Source organism: Seriola aureovittata, chromosome 17 (assembly GCF_021018895.1).
Source record: "Seriola aureovittata isolate HTS-2021-v1 ecotype China chromosome 17, ASM2101889v1, whole genome shotgun sequence".
NCBI lineage: Eukaryota > Metazoa > Chordata > Actinopteri > Carangiformes > Carangidae > Seriola > Seriola aureovittata.
The window spans coordinates 12,486,233-12,502,823 of NC_079380.1; the positions used below are offsets into that span (position 1 = coordinate 12,486,233).

The following is a 16,591-nucleotide window of genomic DNA, read 5'->3' on the forward strand; positions in this document are numbered from 1 at the left end:
GCTTTTCTCCCTCCCAAAACCAGAGAAAAACGTCTTGCTTAAACAAAGGATCCCCCCTCCTCCATCTGTAGATGAATTGGCATAAACGTGTGTGCTTATTAATCATGACAGCAAAGAAAGAAACGGAGACAAAAGGGGAGAGAGGGAAGAGAGATAGAAAAATAGGTGAAAGAAAAAAAGAAAAAAGTGAGGGTATGTAATTATCGCCCCATTGCCCTCCTCAGAAAACAGCACCTCCTGTGTTATTGCTGGGCTGTTTGCCCTCTCTGTGCATTTCATTAATTAAGATGGGAGGATGCGGAGGCCGCTCTGAGACGAGGTCATTAAGCCCACCACAACACTCCTCCCTCCCCAGAGCCGGCTCACAGCATCGGCCCATTGTTCCACCGGCAGAAAGTGAGACATTCAACACTCAGAGCTGCTGTAAAAACCACAGCAGTGCATGCACACAAGTGCGGGCACACACACACACACACACACACACACACACACACACACACACACACACACACACACACACACACACACACACACACACACACACACACACACATACACATACACAGGGCCAAATGAACTGCATCTGCGCTTTCCGGGATCAGGTCGCGCGCTTGCCAACACAAATACGTCTGTCTTTCATTTAGCTCGTAGAGCCATGTTTTCCTCTGCCTCTCCCCCTCCTCCTTCCTTCACTCCATCTGTGAGTTGTGTTTGAAAGTTAGGCTGGAGGGTGAAACAGGTGCAAAAGCAAGGAAAAGGAGACGTGAAGCACCTGGACTTCTGTAGATGACTTGGAGGTCACTGAGATGCTTATATGTGAAGCTGCTGGACAGTAGATGACCTGTCTGTCCTGATCACAGTCAGACACATTAGAAAAGAAGCGCAGATACAAAATAACACCACATGTCTCTGGAAACGGGTTCACTCATAGTGATAGTATATATAGGTTAGTTTTCTTTTTCTTATTACCTCTGCCAAGGAAGTTACGTGTTCACCTGTGTCTGTTTGTCTGTCAGCAGGATTACACAAAAAGTACTGAACTGATTTGTACCGAACTTGGTGGAGGGAAGGGGCATTTGCCCGAGAGGAACCCATTAAATTTTGGGGCAGATCTGGATTATTTACTATGAATTTCAATTTTCTTCTCTGAAGTCTGGTATATGTTGTTTGACATTGGCCATGGTGGGTGTCTGTGGTCTCTGAATGTCCTAGTTCAGTTCTGTTACTTGTGTGTGGCATGGAGTAGATGGGGATAGCAGCCTTTTTTTTTTTAAGTATCACATTACATAATATTCTCACAAGAGCGTATTCACCATAGCACTGCTGTTCCTAAATAATTTCACCATACTATTGTATTTATAATTGGCATTACTTTGATTTTATTATTAAATAATTTTCATGCAATTGTGTGAAAACATAATCACACAGTAGTAGAGCTTAGCTAATTCAATTCATGTTGATTTGTTTAGATAGTAGTTACCCAAATGCAGTGAAAGTGGGTTGTCATAGTGATGCTGCGTCTTTATCTTAATATTGCAATGGGCTTTCATCTCCATCCATGTTTTCTTTTTCCTCTACCTCTGTCCCACTGCAAAATGAGTTTAGTGTTTGGTTGTGGTGTAAATGTCCTCCAGATGGGCTTGATGTGATACGCCCGGGTGTGCTGGCTTACAGGCCCAACATCCACACGACCTTTTACCTCTGCTGTAGGTCAGTAAAGGTCAGCTGCCTGCCTCTCACTTCATTGTAAACGCAAGCTTCAAATCCATCTTTATCACTCCATTCAGATAGACAGAGGTGTCACTGTCAGTTCTGAGAGAGAGATAAAGAAAGAGCCATATGTTTCAAAGACAAATTTCATACATCACAGTAATCTCCAAGCTTGTCTTGTATTGTTTACATTCTAAACTCGGGCACAAAAAGCAAACATGACAGGCAGAGCCAGTACTTATTTGCGTATGAACACCACCAGCTGCATTGGACCTGAAGGATTATACTGGGTTAGACTGGATAACTGCATCTTGGTGGTTATTGTCCTGTCTTATCAATTCTCTCCTTCCCTCTCTCTGCTATCTGTCTCAGCAGCTCCAGGGTATCCTCGATTCTCAGGGAGTCTGGCCCACACTTTCCTTCCCATGAGCCACTTGGATCACCATGCCAACAGTGGAGTTCTCTATGGGCAGCACCGTTTCTATGACACCCAAAAAGGTGAGGCATGAGATGATTAAAATTCAATCAGACAGAAATAAGACATTTAAATCCAATTTATACAACATGGTATGGTGTAATTTGATGTGGGATACTGATAAAAGGATGCCTAGGGACACTATCATGAGAGCTGAATAATCTAATTCTGTCATTACCTTTTCCTTTCTTGACTAATGTCTTTGTCTTCACTGGCCCGCCTTCCCTCCTCTCTTAGAGAACTTCTATCTTCGAAGTCTCCCGTCCCAGCCTCCTCTCATCTCAGCCAATCACAGTCTGCCACCGATGTCCAGGGCAAGTTCAGGCCACTCTCAGGGGTCCTGCAGCAGAGACAGAGACGCAGGGGTAGGGACAGGTCTACATAAGGGTCTCAAAGAGGGGTCTGTTGAGAGAGGAGTGGTACCTGTCAAGGACAAGGAGAGGTCCAGTAGCAAACAGGAGACAAAAGAGAGACAGCAGCAGCAACAGCACCACAGCCACCAGCCACCCCAGCCTACACACCACCACCATTCCCACTCCCATCAGCAGCACCCACACTATCCACAGCACCCACTTCCCCTGGAGGAGGTCAACAGTCGGGCCCTGGAGAGGCACAAGGCATCACTCACGATGGAGTACAGCAAGGAACACACTCAGAGTATGGGCAAGCCCCTCAGTGCCTGCTTGCACAATGGCAAGATGCAAAATGGAGATGCAGGAACTGGAGCAGGGGCTAAGGCCTCCATGTCCAGCTATGGAGGGGAGGGCACAGCCCTTGGGGCTATGGGTGGTGGGGGGAGCAGCCAGAGCAGACATATGGGGTCCAGTGGCAGTAGTCGCTGTACCAAAGAAGGGATAAGTGGGGAGATGAGGATCAGTGAACAACCTTCAGACTGTCTGGAAAGGGGTCAGGCACCACTCCACCACTCTCTGTCCTATTCTGTACCCCCACCCTTACACATGGGTTCTGCTGCTGGCGGGGCACACCCCCATCCCCATCCTCACGCTCACCCCCATACACATCCTCACCCAGGGGGATTCCACTGCCTTCAGCTCCACCCCAGCCACCCACACCACCCACATCATTCCCACCATACACACCATCATCCAGACTTCTTCTGCCCGCCCCCCTCTGCTCCTCTAGTCAACCCTGCCTCACATGAGAGGGGGCCAGCCAATGTGGGGCGAGAACCTAAAGTCACAGGACCTACATTTGTGCCATCTGTGGCAGACCTGGGGGACAAAACTAGTGGGCCGTTCCAGCTTGGTAACCCTGACTGCCAGGGTGTGGGTGGTGGAGGGGGAGGCAGCAATGCCAAGGACAAGGTAATAGAAAAGAATGGAGGAGGTGGGCACCATAGCAGTTGGCACAGGAAACAGCAGCAGCAGCAGCAACAACAACAGCAACAGCAGCAGCAACAGCAGCAGCAACACCAGTACAGAAAAACAGAGAAAGCTCCAGACTGGATGCAGTCCCACCAACAACACCTTCAGCCTTCACAGCTCCCTCCACCTCCCCAACAACAACAGCCTCCACATTCCCAACAGCAGCACCAGGTTGTACGATCACGCAGTGCTGAGTGTATCAACAGTGGTGTGGATATGGATGTGTTCAGACCCTCGCTGCCCCAGGGGCCCAAGGCTGGACACTCTGTCCCGCATTCTGTAAACACTTCTCCTTACAGAGACTGTTCCCATTCAGGACCCCCACCTAACTCCTCCCCACTTGGAAGTAAAAGCATGGGTCAGCATAGTGGGGCTACAGCAGCCCATGGCCCTGGTCCAGGAGGTAGCTGCTCCTTACAGAGAGATGGTCAAAAGGTAGCCAGGATACGCCACCAGCAACATGGGCGACCTGGCCCGGATGCTCCTTCTCCTGCTGAGTTAAACCAGGGGACTAGTCAGGAGCTGAAAAGAAAGATGGACATGTCTCCTTATGGTTACAGCAACAGCAGTGGGCAGCACCACCACCAGCAGCCCCCGGTGCCAACCTGGGCCATGAGGCCTCCCCACCACATGTCACAACCCGAGGAGGAGCAGAGGAAGTCCTACATGGAGTTAGGGAGCACTGGTGGGCAACACTCTCAGCAGCAGCAGCAGCAACAGCAGCCATCTATGAGCCTGCCTCCTCCTCAGCCTCCCCCTGCACCTCCTCTCAGTCAACAACAGCAGCAGCCACAGCAGCAACCTGAACCCCAGGGTCCAACCCAGGGGGAGGGCAGTGCCATGAAAAGCTTACTAAAGTACAGCAACCAGCAACAGCCACTGCTCCTCTCACAGAAAAGCCCCTTTGGGGGGCTGGGAAGCCTCAAATCAGGTCCTGCTGGTGGGAGCTGTGCCCTGCAGGGCAACAAACAGACTCTACCTTCCAGGAAGGGCCCAGCCAATGACAACGAGCGCCCTGATTACAGTGGGCGGAGCCGGGATATGGGGGAAGCAGGTCATGGGGAAAGTGAGGTGCGGCAGCCGCCAGTGGGAATTGCTGTTGCGGTGGCCAGACAAAGGGAGCCACCTTGTCGTTCAGCAGACAGTCATCCCAACAGCCGGCAGGGCAGGGTACATCCTTCTGTGAAAGGTGAGCAGTCGAGGTCGCGACCAGTATTTTTTTCTATCTGCCACCTGTTAATGACGTCGCCGTGAAAGACAGTAACTAAAAAAACAAAATGTAAAGCTGAAAAAGATCAGAAATATTGGTTATACTTAGCATTTTTGCAGTTTTGATTAATGCATTAAGACTGTTGTAGAGTATTCTCACACGCTTTTAGATCTCATAGGTTTGAATAGAATTTGCTCCACAGTAGTCCCAAAACATGTCTATCCATGAGTTCTGTATCTGCTTTCTTGTTATCCTTAAACAAAACTTAGTAAACTCCAGATATTAATACTTGAATTCCAAGAAGTAAAATTTGAGCAAATGTTAATAATAGCAAACTACATTTTACCAATATTACTTAAACTTGGCTCCAAAAGAAAAGAGAATTTAGCAGTCCCAATGAAAATGAGTCAAAATTATTTCAGTTATAGCAAATGTACATAATCTGTAACACATATGTGTCCTTGTTTGGATCTGTACTAAATGCCCACCCATTCATGGTGTCATTTTGAAAATAGTGGACAGCAGTGACGAGTTGCACCTTTGCTTTGGTTTCATCAAAACCAAATTTTTGATATCTGAAATATAATGTCTCTTAAATGTCCGAGCAAACATGTCAACAAAAGACTGATTTCATTTCTGAGGAAAAAATACAGGTACGGTAAAAACAAAAGGACTGAAAATTGAAAGGTGTATGAGTGAATAGTTAATGTGGCTTTAAAAAAGTATGATACAAAATCTGTATAGTGGGGCAAAGTAATAAGTGCATTCACTACAAGTCTCTTGTGAGTTGTGATAGTGTTTTGAAAAATGGTGGGAGACTTGGGAATAGCGACACAACAGTGAAAGCTAATGGTTAAATTAATGTTTGTCTCACAGGACCGCCCCGCTCCATGTATCCTTCGGATCCCACCACCGAGGAGGAGAGGAAGAGGATGAGTGGGGAACAAATAGGTCTGACTTGCTTGGACAGAGAGAGAGACACATACATCAGGTAAGAAGCTGTGAACCCACTGCTTAATACCCAATTCAAGTAAGTATGTTTTGTCTGCTATGTCAGTATGTTAACTTCCAGTGTGCTAGTCTTCATTTGTATTTCCTTATCTTTGTGTCCTCCTGATATCAGGGATAATAAGGAACGGGTGGAGTTTGCAAGGATCCACCCCTCCAACAGCTGTCACGGTGACCTCACCTCTCATCTCATGGTCCCAGGCGGATCTTCCCTCCAGTCTGGCCAATTAGGAGATCCTGCTGCACATTCTGCTCACCATCATTGGATGCAAAGAACTGGAAGCCCATCCCTCTGGATGACAGGACACTCTTATGGTAAGAGAATATTACTATTTTCTTAACTTCAGTAATGGTAGTCATTGTATATTTGTAGCTGTTTTTTTTATTTTATTTTATTTTTTTAACATGGAAAGTGATTGATACATAATCTAAACTGACATCTTTTCCATAAAGCAGGTATAGGTCATACAGCCCTGCACCAGAATCTGCCCCCAGGTTTCTCTGCAGCCATGCCAGGGCCTCTGCAGCCAGTCTTGCCTCTGCCTCAGGACCCCTCTGCCCAGCTGGTGGTCCTGCCCACTGAGCCTCCAGCCCATCCCGCGACCCATCACCTGGGTATGCAATAACCTCTCTTCCTCCTTTTTAAAACCAAGTGTATTTATGAGGCACTTTAAACAAATGAGTCTGCCAAGTTCACACAGACTATGAATGCACAGCCTCACACATTCACATTATGCAGTTGCCCTCTGCCTCACAAATATAAAAACTCCATAAATTAGAAATTTACAAAAATTTGTTTAATTACACTCCCACTGACTAGACATTAACACATTGTTACATTATAGTGATCCTGTGAAGACTCACACACGTTTCCTGGACCTGCTTGGCCCAGCAGAAATAGTGCTCTCAATGGGTCAGGGTTCACCTGTGTGCGCGCACACACACACACACACACACACACACACACACACACACACACACACACACACACACACACACACACACACACACACACAGAGTACCACATCAGAGGAAGAGGAAGTGTGAGAGTGCGGGAAAGATCACTTCTCAAAAGTCCTTGTAGACACGTTCTCAGTGAACAGGCGGCAAAATTTAATTAGCTCACAATCTTCAACGGTACATTTCCTTCTGCACTCCACGGGAGTTTCAGCTGAGAAAGGAAGTGCATCCACAAAAGCTTTCCCACAGGAAACATTTGCGTATCCAAGTTTATGTCACCGAACAAGGATTTTTGCAGTGTCTAGGCAAAAGGGGATGGAAGAGCGAGTCAATTTGGACCTAACTGTTAATGAGAAAGAAGTGTATTAAATACAGAGAATAGAAAAATGTAAATCTTATAGTATAAGCCCACTACTACCCAAACGGGACCTCTGTCATAGCGCATCACCAACATAAAGTTGTACTAGTCCTTAAAGTCATATCATGAGAGAGGGCCAACCACAGACATGGGAACTTAGCTTCTTGCTGGGCTCTTTCACAGACCTCCTCCTGGTTTGGCCAGGCAGGTGGGACTTTTCCTTGAAAAGCCTGCACTGAATACTCCAGCGAGACAAACACGCATTTCTAGCCCAGTATTTTGGCCTCTAATCAGCCTATAACTATCATCTGTTCACATTTCATCATTGTCATGACTTTTTTTTTTACAGCATTCCAGCAAATTCTCTAGGCAGTTCTTAAGACACAGCTTTCTGTTCAGAGCGGGGGAGCGGGGGTGTGGGATTACTGTTGCCTGGGGAGATGTTGTTCTGTGAAGTCAAAAATCTTTCTTTTTTTTTTTTCTTAAAGATTTGTCTATGTCGTTGCTTTAAAATGTGAATACAATGATTTTTAAATTATCCATAATGGTTTCACTGTTTTGAAATGGTTGTGTGGGAGGTAGATAATGAGAGATATGGATAAAACAATGTTGTATTCTACTGTGTTGGTGTGTACGAATCCAAAGGAAAAGTGTGTATGTCTTTTTGTTCTTAAGGTTAGCCCCCTCCGTCACATTCCTCCTCCTTTTTTCTCATTAGATGTGATGGAGCAGCCAGGGCTGTGGCCCCCTGTGTATGGCGCCCGGGGCCCACCCTCCCACATGCAACATCCTGCTGTGTACTCCCGGTCCCAGTTTCTACGGCAACAGGAGCTGTATGCTCTCCAGCAGCATCAACAGCTCCAACATCAGCATCAACATCAGCACCAGAGCCACCAGTCACAGCAACCACAACCACAGTCTCAACCTCAGCAGCAGCAGCAGCAGCAGCAGCAGCAACAGCAGCAGCAGCAGCAGCAACAGCAGCAGCAGCACAGAGCTATGCATGGCATGGACATGCAGCATCAAGCCACTCACAATGCACAGGTGATTATACAGTATCTATCCAGCCATCCATTTATCTATACAAAATAGGACAAGTTTCAAGCAGAGTAAGTGAGTCATGAATCAGCTTAAATTCTCACATGACTATTTAATCTATTTTTAACTCCTCTAATATTATTCTGGGATATGCTGATTTTCTCACAGGGATGAAGTGAATCACTGAATATAGGCTGTGGAGAAAGTAGCTTTTTGTGTCAATGACTAGAGTGCAAGGAATTTGTTATTACATTTCTATTATACAAAATCAATTGCTTGAGATCTTCAGGAATTGTTGGACGCTCCAGCAAATGTTGAAATGAAAATGATTCTCTTTTTTAATGCCATAGATGCAGAAGAGGCCAAATGAGCCCTCAGTTGAGCTGGAGGAACTCATTTCAGAACCAAGAACGTCCAAGCCCGCCAAGCCCTACTCTTACAACCCACCTCAGAGGAACACCTCTCCCCCTGGGGCCTGCGCTGCTCATCTGTCCCCTTGTTGCCAGTCCCCCTCACTGCGACCCCATCCAAAAAGCACTCCTTCAACACCCTGCCCTGCTCCCAGCCCTGCTGCAGCAGCCCCTCACTCACCTGCCATCAGCCCCGCCCCACCCCAGATGCCCAAAGGGGGTGAATCCCAGGACAAGAGAGTAGAGGGACAGCCCCCACAGGACTACCCAGAGTCTCTGGAGCCTGGTAATCTATTTGCATACAAATGTGCCTCAATGTATCAGTATTTGGCTTCCGTATGAGCAAAATTGATAACATCAGATGAAAGCCTGTCAAAGAACATGCTGTTTGTAATCAGTTTAAGATGCTGCTATTTACAGATGTAGAGCTGAATACATCTGACACAGCAACAGAATATGACAGGGTATTCTTATAGCAGCACCTTGTACATGATACCCAATGGTGATTGGAATAGCCACTGCAGTTAATAATCTGACGGTGTTGTCATAATATGTGTGGGTGGCTGTGTTGGCAAGCGCCTGATTGACTGAACAGCTCAAAGCTACAGAAAATGGCTGCCAGCTGAACTGGGGCTTTCCAGTACTGTTACCTCAGTAATGACTAAGAAACACCTCAATAGCAGCCCTCGCCTCTCCTCCACCCCCACAGGCACCGCACTCTCTTCATCATCATTAATGTCTAGCTAACGGCTGCCGCGCGCAAGAGAAATTGTGTCAGGCGCTCTGATAAACCAAAGGCCTGGCCCACTTCAAATAACACACTCACACAAGGTTGCATGTGGTCCTCTACCCTCCCCACTCATGGGAGATCAAGGCAGAGTGCCACTTCATTTCCTTTTCCTGTTTTTCACCCCTGGTGACCTCAAAGGTAGCAAGGGAGTTAAGTTCAGAGTGGGCCTGAGGTTTAAGGATTTTAGACTTGCATTACATCTCTGCATGTAACGCTCTCTGGTGGTGCTTTCTGTTGTATATCAAATAAAATATGACTAAAATTGCAGCATTATTAAATATTTTTATTTTTGACAAATTGACAATTGATGATTCTATTATCTATATTTATTTCCTTCTATAGACTTGCCTCCCGGATACACCTACCCTGCTATTGCCATGGGCTACAGGAGTGGGCCCTCCCCTCAGGATGTTCGACTGGCTGAGCCAGCCGACCTGGAAGCAGTCCAAGTGGAGCCTGCTGAGCATGCTCCCCAGTCTCTCTCCAGCCTGGGGGAGGAGCTAGACTGCCAAGCAGTGGTCAGGCCCCTCCCAGAGCCACTCCCACCTGAGGAAGTGGAGCAGGGAGAGAAGGAAAAAGTGGTTGAAAGACTGGAACATAGGGAGGAGGTGGAGGTAGCAGCCAAGTATGTTACTGGGGAAGAGGACGTGGAGGAGCAGGGGCCCGCTGAGGAAGAGGTGATGGTTTGCCCCCCTGCTGAGAGCCCAGTGTGTGAGGCTGCTTCCTGTCCAGTCCCCCTTTCAACAGAGGAGTCTGAAAGGCCAGAAGCTGTCATCACCTTAGAAGAGGAAGAGGATGATGAGGCGATGGGTGAGGGGAGCCAGGTGGAGCATGCTCAAAAGGTCATCATGCCTGGAGAGCAGGAGCCGGAGCTGCCCACCATCATCGAGCTTGACCCAGCTTCCCCTTCAGCCCCTGAACCACAGTCCCTGGCCACTGAGGGAGCAAAGGACAGCGAGCAGCAGCATGAGAACGAGATGACCACTGATGACGCCTCGGTGGATTTCGTGTGTCTTTCTCCTGCCTCAGTGTCCTCCCCCAGCCCAAGCCAGGCAACTGTCGCTGTGCCCCAAAAACCTCTCGTGCCCTGCTACTGGAGTCTAGAGCTACTGATTGCTGCTGCCTTCTGCACAGACGTACCTCCTTTTCCCTTGTTCCCTTTCAACACCCCATCAGTTAATCCATCCCAGCCTAACCCCCACCAGGGTATGGAGCTTCTGAGTGAGCTGGCAGATCTGGAGCTGCAACAGCAAAAGCGCACCTGTGGGAAAAGCCAGGGTGAGGGACAGTGGGTCTTCTATTACTCATGCACATTAACATGCACACAGAAACATACTCGTATCAGCAGAATGCACTTCTCTCTCGTAGTTTACTCCCCTTTTCCTCTGCATCCACCGAGACAAAGTCCCACTCCCCCCTCAGGCCTAGCCTCGGTCGCTCTGCGTTCCCTCCCAGATACTCCTCTCTTCCTGCTGGTCTCAAGAGCCTCTGGTGGATTCTAACATGTCCCCAGAGAAGCTGTCTGCATGCCTGCTTGCCGTTCCTCTTCTTTGGTGTGTTAAAGGCACTTTTATTTCCTAAAAGGCTGTTCTAACGATGCAGAGGCCTCAGGAGAGGGAGGAGAAGCAGGAGGACAGGGCTGAACTACTAGTGAGGGGTGTACACCTCCCGTTCTCACTCCCTCTCTCTCCCTTCCAGCTTTCCTTAGGGAACTGTCTCTCTGTCTCTCCATCCTGCCGCTGTTTGATCCACATGTGTGCACAAACCCACACACACCCTAACTGCAAATACACACTTTAACAAAAAGGAAAAAGAGACACACCAATTGGGTTTCCTCTCTCCCAAACACAACATGTTACTGAAAGTTAGTGTGTAATCACAAAAGCAGTCGATGTTTTCAGCACCCTGGAGCATTGCCTGGCTAATTAGACCCTATTGTTTTAAAGTGCCTTTAAAAGCTTCCTTGTTTTTCAAAGCGCCATGTGTTTTTTTTTTTTTTTTTTTTTTTTTTATATTCATGCAAAAGGATGTTTTGTGTTTACCACAGCATCCTAATGCATTTAACTGCTCCCAAAAGAGGCTTCTATAAAAAAGGTATCATCAACTGATTCCAGTGATGTTGTCTCTGTGATGTGATATTGTTGACAGCTCAGGGAAGTGGCACATGTTGCAACAATTGTCTTTACCAAAACAAGTACTAAAACAAGTGAAGAGAATCAGTATTTTTTTCTTATTTATTCATGTAAAGACATAAGACAATGTCAAATTGTGAACAAAAATGTCATGTTTCTCCATCTCCACGCCTTGGCTGCAATCCCTGCTGGTTTAATATGCCCTCAATGTCTTTCTTCCTGACACTGTTGCTGCCTAAATTATAAGCCACATGTGCAAGTTTTGAAAGTGAATGTGCACACAGAGCACTCACATGCACAAAAACCCCACTACCTTTCTTGCTCACTTTGACACAAGTTTCTCTTAACAAATTTTGAATTCAGTTGTAGTACCTCTAAATGAAGAACGCATTGCCACAATATGAACTAAACTTGTTGTTCCATAACAGAAGGGGAGTTGCTGATGTTTGACCTCCAGAGCCTCGCTACCCTGGCCACAGCCCGTGCACTGGAGATGGGCTCCCAGGAAGGCAGCAGTGCGGGTTCAGGGCGACACTTCCCAGCCCGCAAGATCCTCAATTTACGAAGGAAATGCAGCTGGACACCTCGCAATGAACCAGTAAGGCTGCAACTATAGTGTGCCGTTGTTAATGGAAAGATCCTAGAGGGTTTTAAATAAATTAATAGACAACATAAAGAAGAATGTGTTTTACTTGTAATTGTTACAAGTTGTTTTTAATGTTAAAAATAACCACTTATGATGTGTACTTCAGGTGTGCCCGGCCAAAGGTAGCATGGAAACAATGGACGGTCCAGAGCTTGCAATGCGTGTGAAGTTGGCTGAGCTACAGCGTCGCTATAAAGAGAAGCAAAAGGAGCTGGCCAAACTTCAGAGGAAGCACGATCATCAGTGAGTATGACCTTTTCCTTCTTTACCTCAAGCTCTCCACCCTTCGCAATAAAAGGTTTGAAAAGTACTAAAGAAACTTGAAACATCTTTGCTTGTTTCAGAGAGGGTTCCTTTCTGTATTCTTTACTATGCCAACCTTTGGAGTGTAGACATGTGTAGTATCTCAAGAGTTCCTCTCTGTCTGCTTGTGTGTTTACATCTGCGTTTGCAAGCAGGAAGGAGGAAACACCTCGCAGCCCGGCAAGACGAGGACCGGGGCGGCCAAGGAAGCGGAAACCCACCCTCACCACAGGTCCAGTGTCCTCATCTGAGGGCCAAAGAAAAGTCAAGTGAGTGTTGGTCGGTACATCTCCGCTGGATATAGTCCAGTCTTGCCTGATAAGCCCTTCTGTATCACTGGTGTACAGGGGCTGCCTCTCATTGGCATAAACAGGAAGTGGGAGAATACAGCGGAACCAGTCCTCTTGAACCCTTTCTAATCTAATCAAGATGGACGTTAATTGGTGCATAATTGGTGTTAGTTGTACGTTTGTGTGCTACTACAGAATATTTTGTGTATGCTTGACTATAAACTATACCTACAAAACAGCTCTCATTAGGTTTCAATCGAGCAAATTGTAAACCAAAGTGGCTTTACTGTAATGTACTGTATGTTGAGCTTAGCTGGGCAGGGTTTGGAGGGGAGGGGGGGCTGGCTGGAAGGAGATGACAGGCAGAGGATGTAATTAGAGTACTGTGAATTCTCCTGTAATCTGTCCCAGCAGCAGGAATGTGACACACCACTGCCATTACAGCCCCACGAGGTCACCAGGGGTCCAAAGGATAATGTGACGATCAGACAGTCCAGGCACTCAGAGATTAGCTGACATTTAGAGCTTTCATACAACATGTGTGTCTGAGGGAAAAAAAACAATTAGTGGAATACAGTGAGAAGAAGTCAAATAAAAATGAAGAGGGGTGCAGATATAAAATATAAAGATTGAGGGATATTCAAGAAACAAGAGCCTTTTCTTTTTTTTTAATTTCAAAATGTGTTGATGACATTTTAAAAAGTGCAAGTATCAGCTATAGTTGAAGCAAGGGCTACCATTGCTGTTTGGTGGTGGTGGGGGAACTGATAAACCAAAACGGTCTAGGGGATAAAGGTTTGTTGTCAGGCTTCAATTAGCCTTGTCATCAGGGTTTGGAAAGACTTAGAGCATTAAATGTCACCTCGCAGCATTCTCTCTCCCTCCATCTTTTCTTCTCTCTTCTTTTTTCACTGTGGTTTCTGGGCAACGGTCCATAGCGTTCCCAGCTTGCCCCACCGCAATGTCACCTCCACTCTCCTTCCACCCGTGTACCCCTGCCCTCTTGCCAGGCCAGCACTGATCGGAGTGGGGATGCTGATACTGGGTGACAATGACACCCAAATGAAAGGGTAACGGGCCAGGGCCCTGCAGCGAAATGCAGTGGAGGGAGGGTTGGGGCCAACATGGGGGTAGTGGGGTGTTGTACAGGCCACAGTACAGTAAACACCACTCTATCTCTCTATTGTGTTCAAATTTAAGCCACAGCTCAGGTACTTTTATTTTTTACTCCCTCTCATGTCTGAGGATGTGTGTGTACAATGCAGCAGAGAATGACATGACACTTCTGAACAAGGAACAGGGAAGCAGACTGGGGACTGATTAGCCCCATGTTGCGTTACATGGCAGGGTTATGTAAAAACATGTACTGCACCTGCCACTCATGCCACTACAAGACGCTGACGCTTGGGTGCTATGATGGAGGGCAGTGGGTCAGTGAGTAACAGCCCAGCCTTTTAGTGTTTCCTTCCTCACCTTATTTTGGTTGAACCACTGGGAGTGTGTGTGGCATTGTCTGAGTGAGAGATGCATTCAAGCCTCCCTGCCCGTGCATTCTATGTATCATGTGCAATTAGGTATGGAAACAGCTGTGTGTTTATGAGCATTTATGCAGGCATTGTTTGTTTTTGTGCATGCCTGTGTTACTCCTGTGGGTAGAGCACTGGGGTCCTTTGTGGTACTGCTTTGATTTGGGGGGGGGGAGCTGGAGAGAGCTACTGCTCGCCAGAAAACCCTGCTAATCAATTCTGTTTAATTAGTCACTGTGCACTCAGCCCCACCAACCCCCCACAGAGGGGAGGGACTCTGTCAGATTGTGTTTGTCAGCAGCGGAAGGCAAGCCGTGGCGGGATCTGCCTCAGAGGGACAACTCACACTTCACTGCCACCTCTGTCATTCGCCTGTCAGTCAGTGGGCAGACAGTCCAACTCCCCGACAATCACCTTCATTCTCTTCATGTTCTGCCACAGACGGGCCCTGACACACTCTGATTATGAGATTTACACATAATCAAGGCCAGCTTACATACTTTGTGTACCTATGCTGAATACACACCAAAAGAGAAGTATACACACGTTCAATCCCAATGTGTGGTCACAGAATTTTATGTGGAACAATATGCAAACAAAGAACTAACATGAAATTTTAGTTACTTTATTTATCTTTGTCACATTTAAACACTGCTTACTCTGAAAATTTCCTAGGCTGTACGCACACTAGTAGTGGGGAAGTTAATCTTTTGTTTGAGCATGGCCTGGCTCACGTCTATGGGCAGCCTTCCAGAGGGAAATTCAAGGGCGTTTGGAGTGGTTGGCCTGTGATGCTGCTCAGTGTAGGGGAAAGAGTGTGCCACAGTGATATAAAAATGCAACTGGAGAGCTATGATATTCGCTGAGAACAATGGAGCTGCATACAAATGCAATGCCTTCCAACCATTCACTGTATCTTTCAAAGCTATGCAGTGCTTCACAGGCTGCGAGGACACTCCCTAGATATAGCGTTAAGGCTTCTTATGCCACACTGCCCTCAGACAATCCCAGGTTCCTTGTTAGATACCAATTTTTCAAGTGTGTGGTTCAGACACTGGGCTCTCCTTGTCCTTTTTTGTCATTCTGTTCATCAGACAGAGAAAGGGGAGTTATTAGATCCCACAGAGAGGTGACTCAACTCTGTTTTCCCCTCTGATGTTCTACCCCCTCTTTTTCTTTCAAACCACCGCCATTCTTCTCTAATGAATGCCTCTCCCTTGTTTTGACTGGCAGGTCGATGGGGGCGGGGCTTGCTCTGTCGCCTGAGGATCTAGGAGGGGGCGGAGACAGCCAGAGAAGGAAGAAGAGGCTGTCCAGTCGAGGCTTTGAGCGACTTAGCAGCACACAGGTCAGGGTCCCCTTGTCCTCCTCCCTTTTGTCCTCCATGCAACGAGAAATGAAAGAGGGCACTATTTCTTTGTTTCTTTGCATTTGATGTATTCTTTTGTTGCACACTATTTCTAATTAGGTGCTACCCTCAGGAGTCAAATCCTCTGCTCTCCATATTAATATCTTTTTCATTGGGGCCTCTACTACTCCTTTTTCTTCTCTGTGTGTGAGCAAATGAGAGTCCTCTTCCTCTGACGTTCTGATGCTTTTGCGGCTGCTGTGACCGGGAGTGTAACCGGCTCTCTCATCTCTCTCTGTTGCAGCAGATAAAAGCTCAGGGCTGCAGAAAAAGCAGTCTTCACAGCGTCCTCAGCTCCAAGCTGGCCAGTGATGTGGCTCAGCTCAAACAGAAAGCCCAGGGTAAAAAGAATCTCTCAGGGATTTGCTCCAGGGACAAGGAGGTTTCGCCCTGCAATTCCAACCTCAAGCATGGGCACAGAAGCCAGGGCACAAGCAAAGTTGAATCCCGGCGAGAGTCTGGGGGACAAAGTGACACAGGTAGATACCGGCAATCACAATATTGATTGTGCCCCACACTGCTTTGTTCATAAATTCATGAATTCCTAAAGATGCACCAACAATTCCTAACATAGATTTGAACTGTGATTGGTTTTGCAAACTTTCTCAGCAGCCAGTGTGGACAGTGGCCCACAGGAGAGCTGGACTGGACTGGTGCGACGTGGACGTAAAAAGGGATCCACCACACTGACGCAGGGTTCCTCCCGTCTGAGCCAGCCCAGAGCGAGGGTTCTCCGAGGTCAGAGACCGGAGGCTATGGCGGAGGGAGAGAGCTCTCCTGCAGAGAGCGACTCCTCTGATCAAGGTGAGGCAGTGAATACTGAGTTTGTTATGAGACATGTACAGTGATAGGTAATGAAACTAGCCATGGCAACCCATGACTCAGAAGTAAACATATCCCCTCACAACAAGAAAGCCCTGGGATTGACTCCTGTGTGAAGTC

The 16,591-nt window shown here is 47.2% G+C and overlaps 1 protein-coding gene across 10 annotated transcripts in view; it reads left to right on the forward strand.

Moving 5' to 3' along the window:
* The window catches only part of LOC130184787 (BAH and coiled-coil domain-containing protein 1), a 63,743-nt gene that overhangs the window by 36,209 nt on the left and 10,943 nt on the right, over positions 1 to 16,591 (forward strand). For 2 of the 10 annotated variants that reach the window (XM_056400810.1, XM_056400817.1), the window contains 14 exons: positions 2,083 to 2,208; positions 2,423 to 4,759; positions 5,657 to 5,771; positions 5,904 to 6,103; positions 6,242 to 6,403; positions 7,825 to 8,150; positions 8,495 to 8,840; positions 9,687 to 10,622; positions 11,905 to 12,074; positions 12,229 to 12,365; positions 12,578 to 12,694; positions 15,475 to 15,589; positions 15,894 to 16,128; positions 16,259 to 16,453. In XM_056400810.1, the coding sequence (XP_056256785.1) occupies positions 2,083 to 2,208; positions 2,423 to 4,759; positions 5,657 to 5,771; positions 5,904 to 6,103; positions 6,242 to 6,403; positions 7,825 to 8,150; positions 8,495 to 8,840; positions 9,687 to 10,622; positions 11,905 to 12,074; positions 12,229 to 12,365; positions 12,578 to 12,694; positions 15,475 to 15,589; positions 15,894 to 16,128; positions 16,259 to 16,453 (5,517 nt within the window). The remainder of the gene's footprint in view (positions 1 to 2,082; positions 2,209 to 2,422; positions 4,760 to 5,656; positions 5,772 to 5,903; positions 6,104 to 6,241; positions 6,404 to 7,824; positions 8,151 to 8,494; positions 8,841 to 9,686; positions 10,623 to 11,904; positions 12,075 to 12,228; positions 12,366 to 12,577; positions 12,695 to 15,474; positions 15,590 to 15,893; positions 16,129 to 16,258; positions 16,454 to 16,591) is intronic. The other 8 variants (XM_056400815.1, XM_056400813.1, XM_056400812.1 and 5 more) reach the window with 8 other exon arrangements.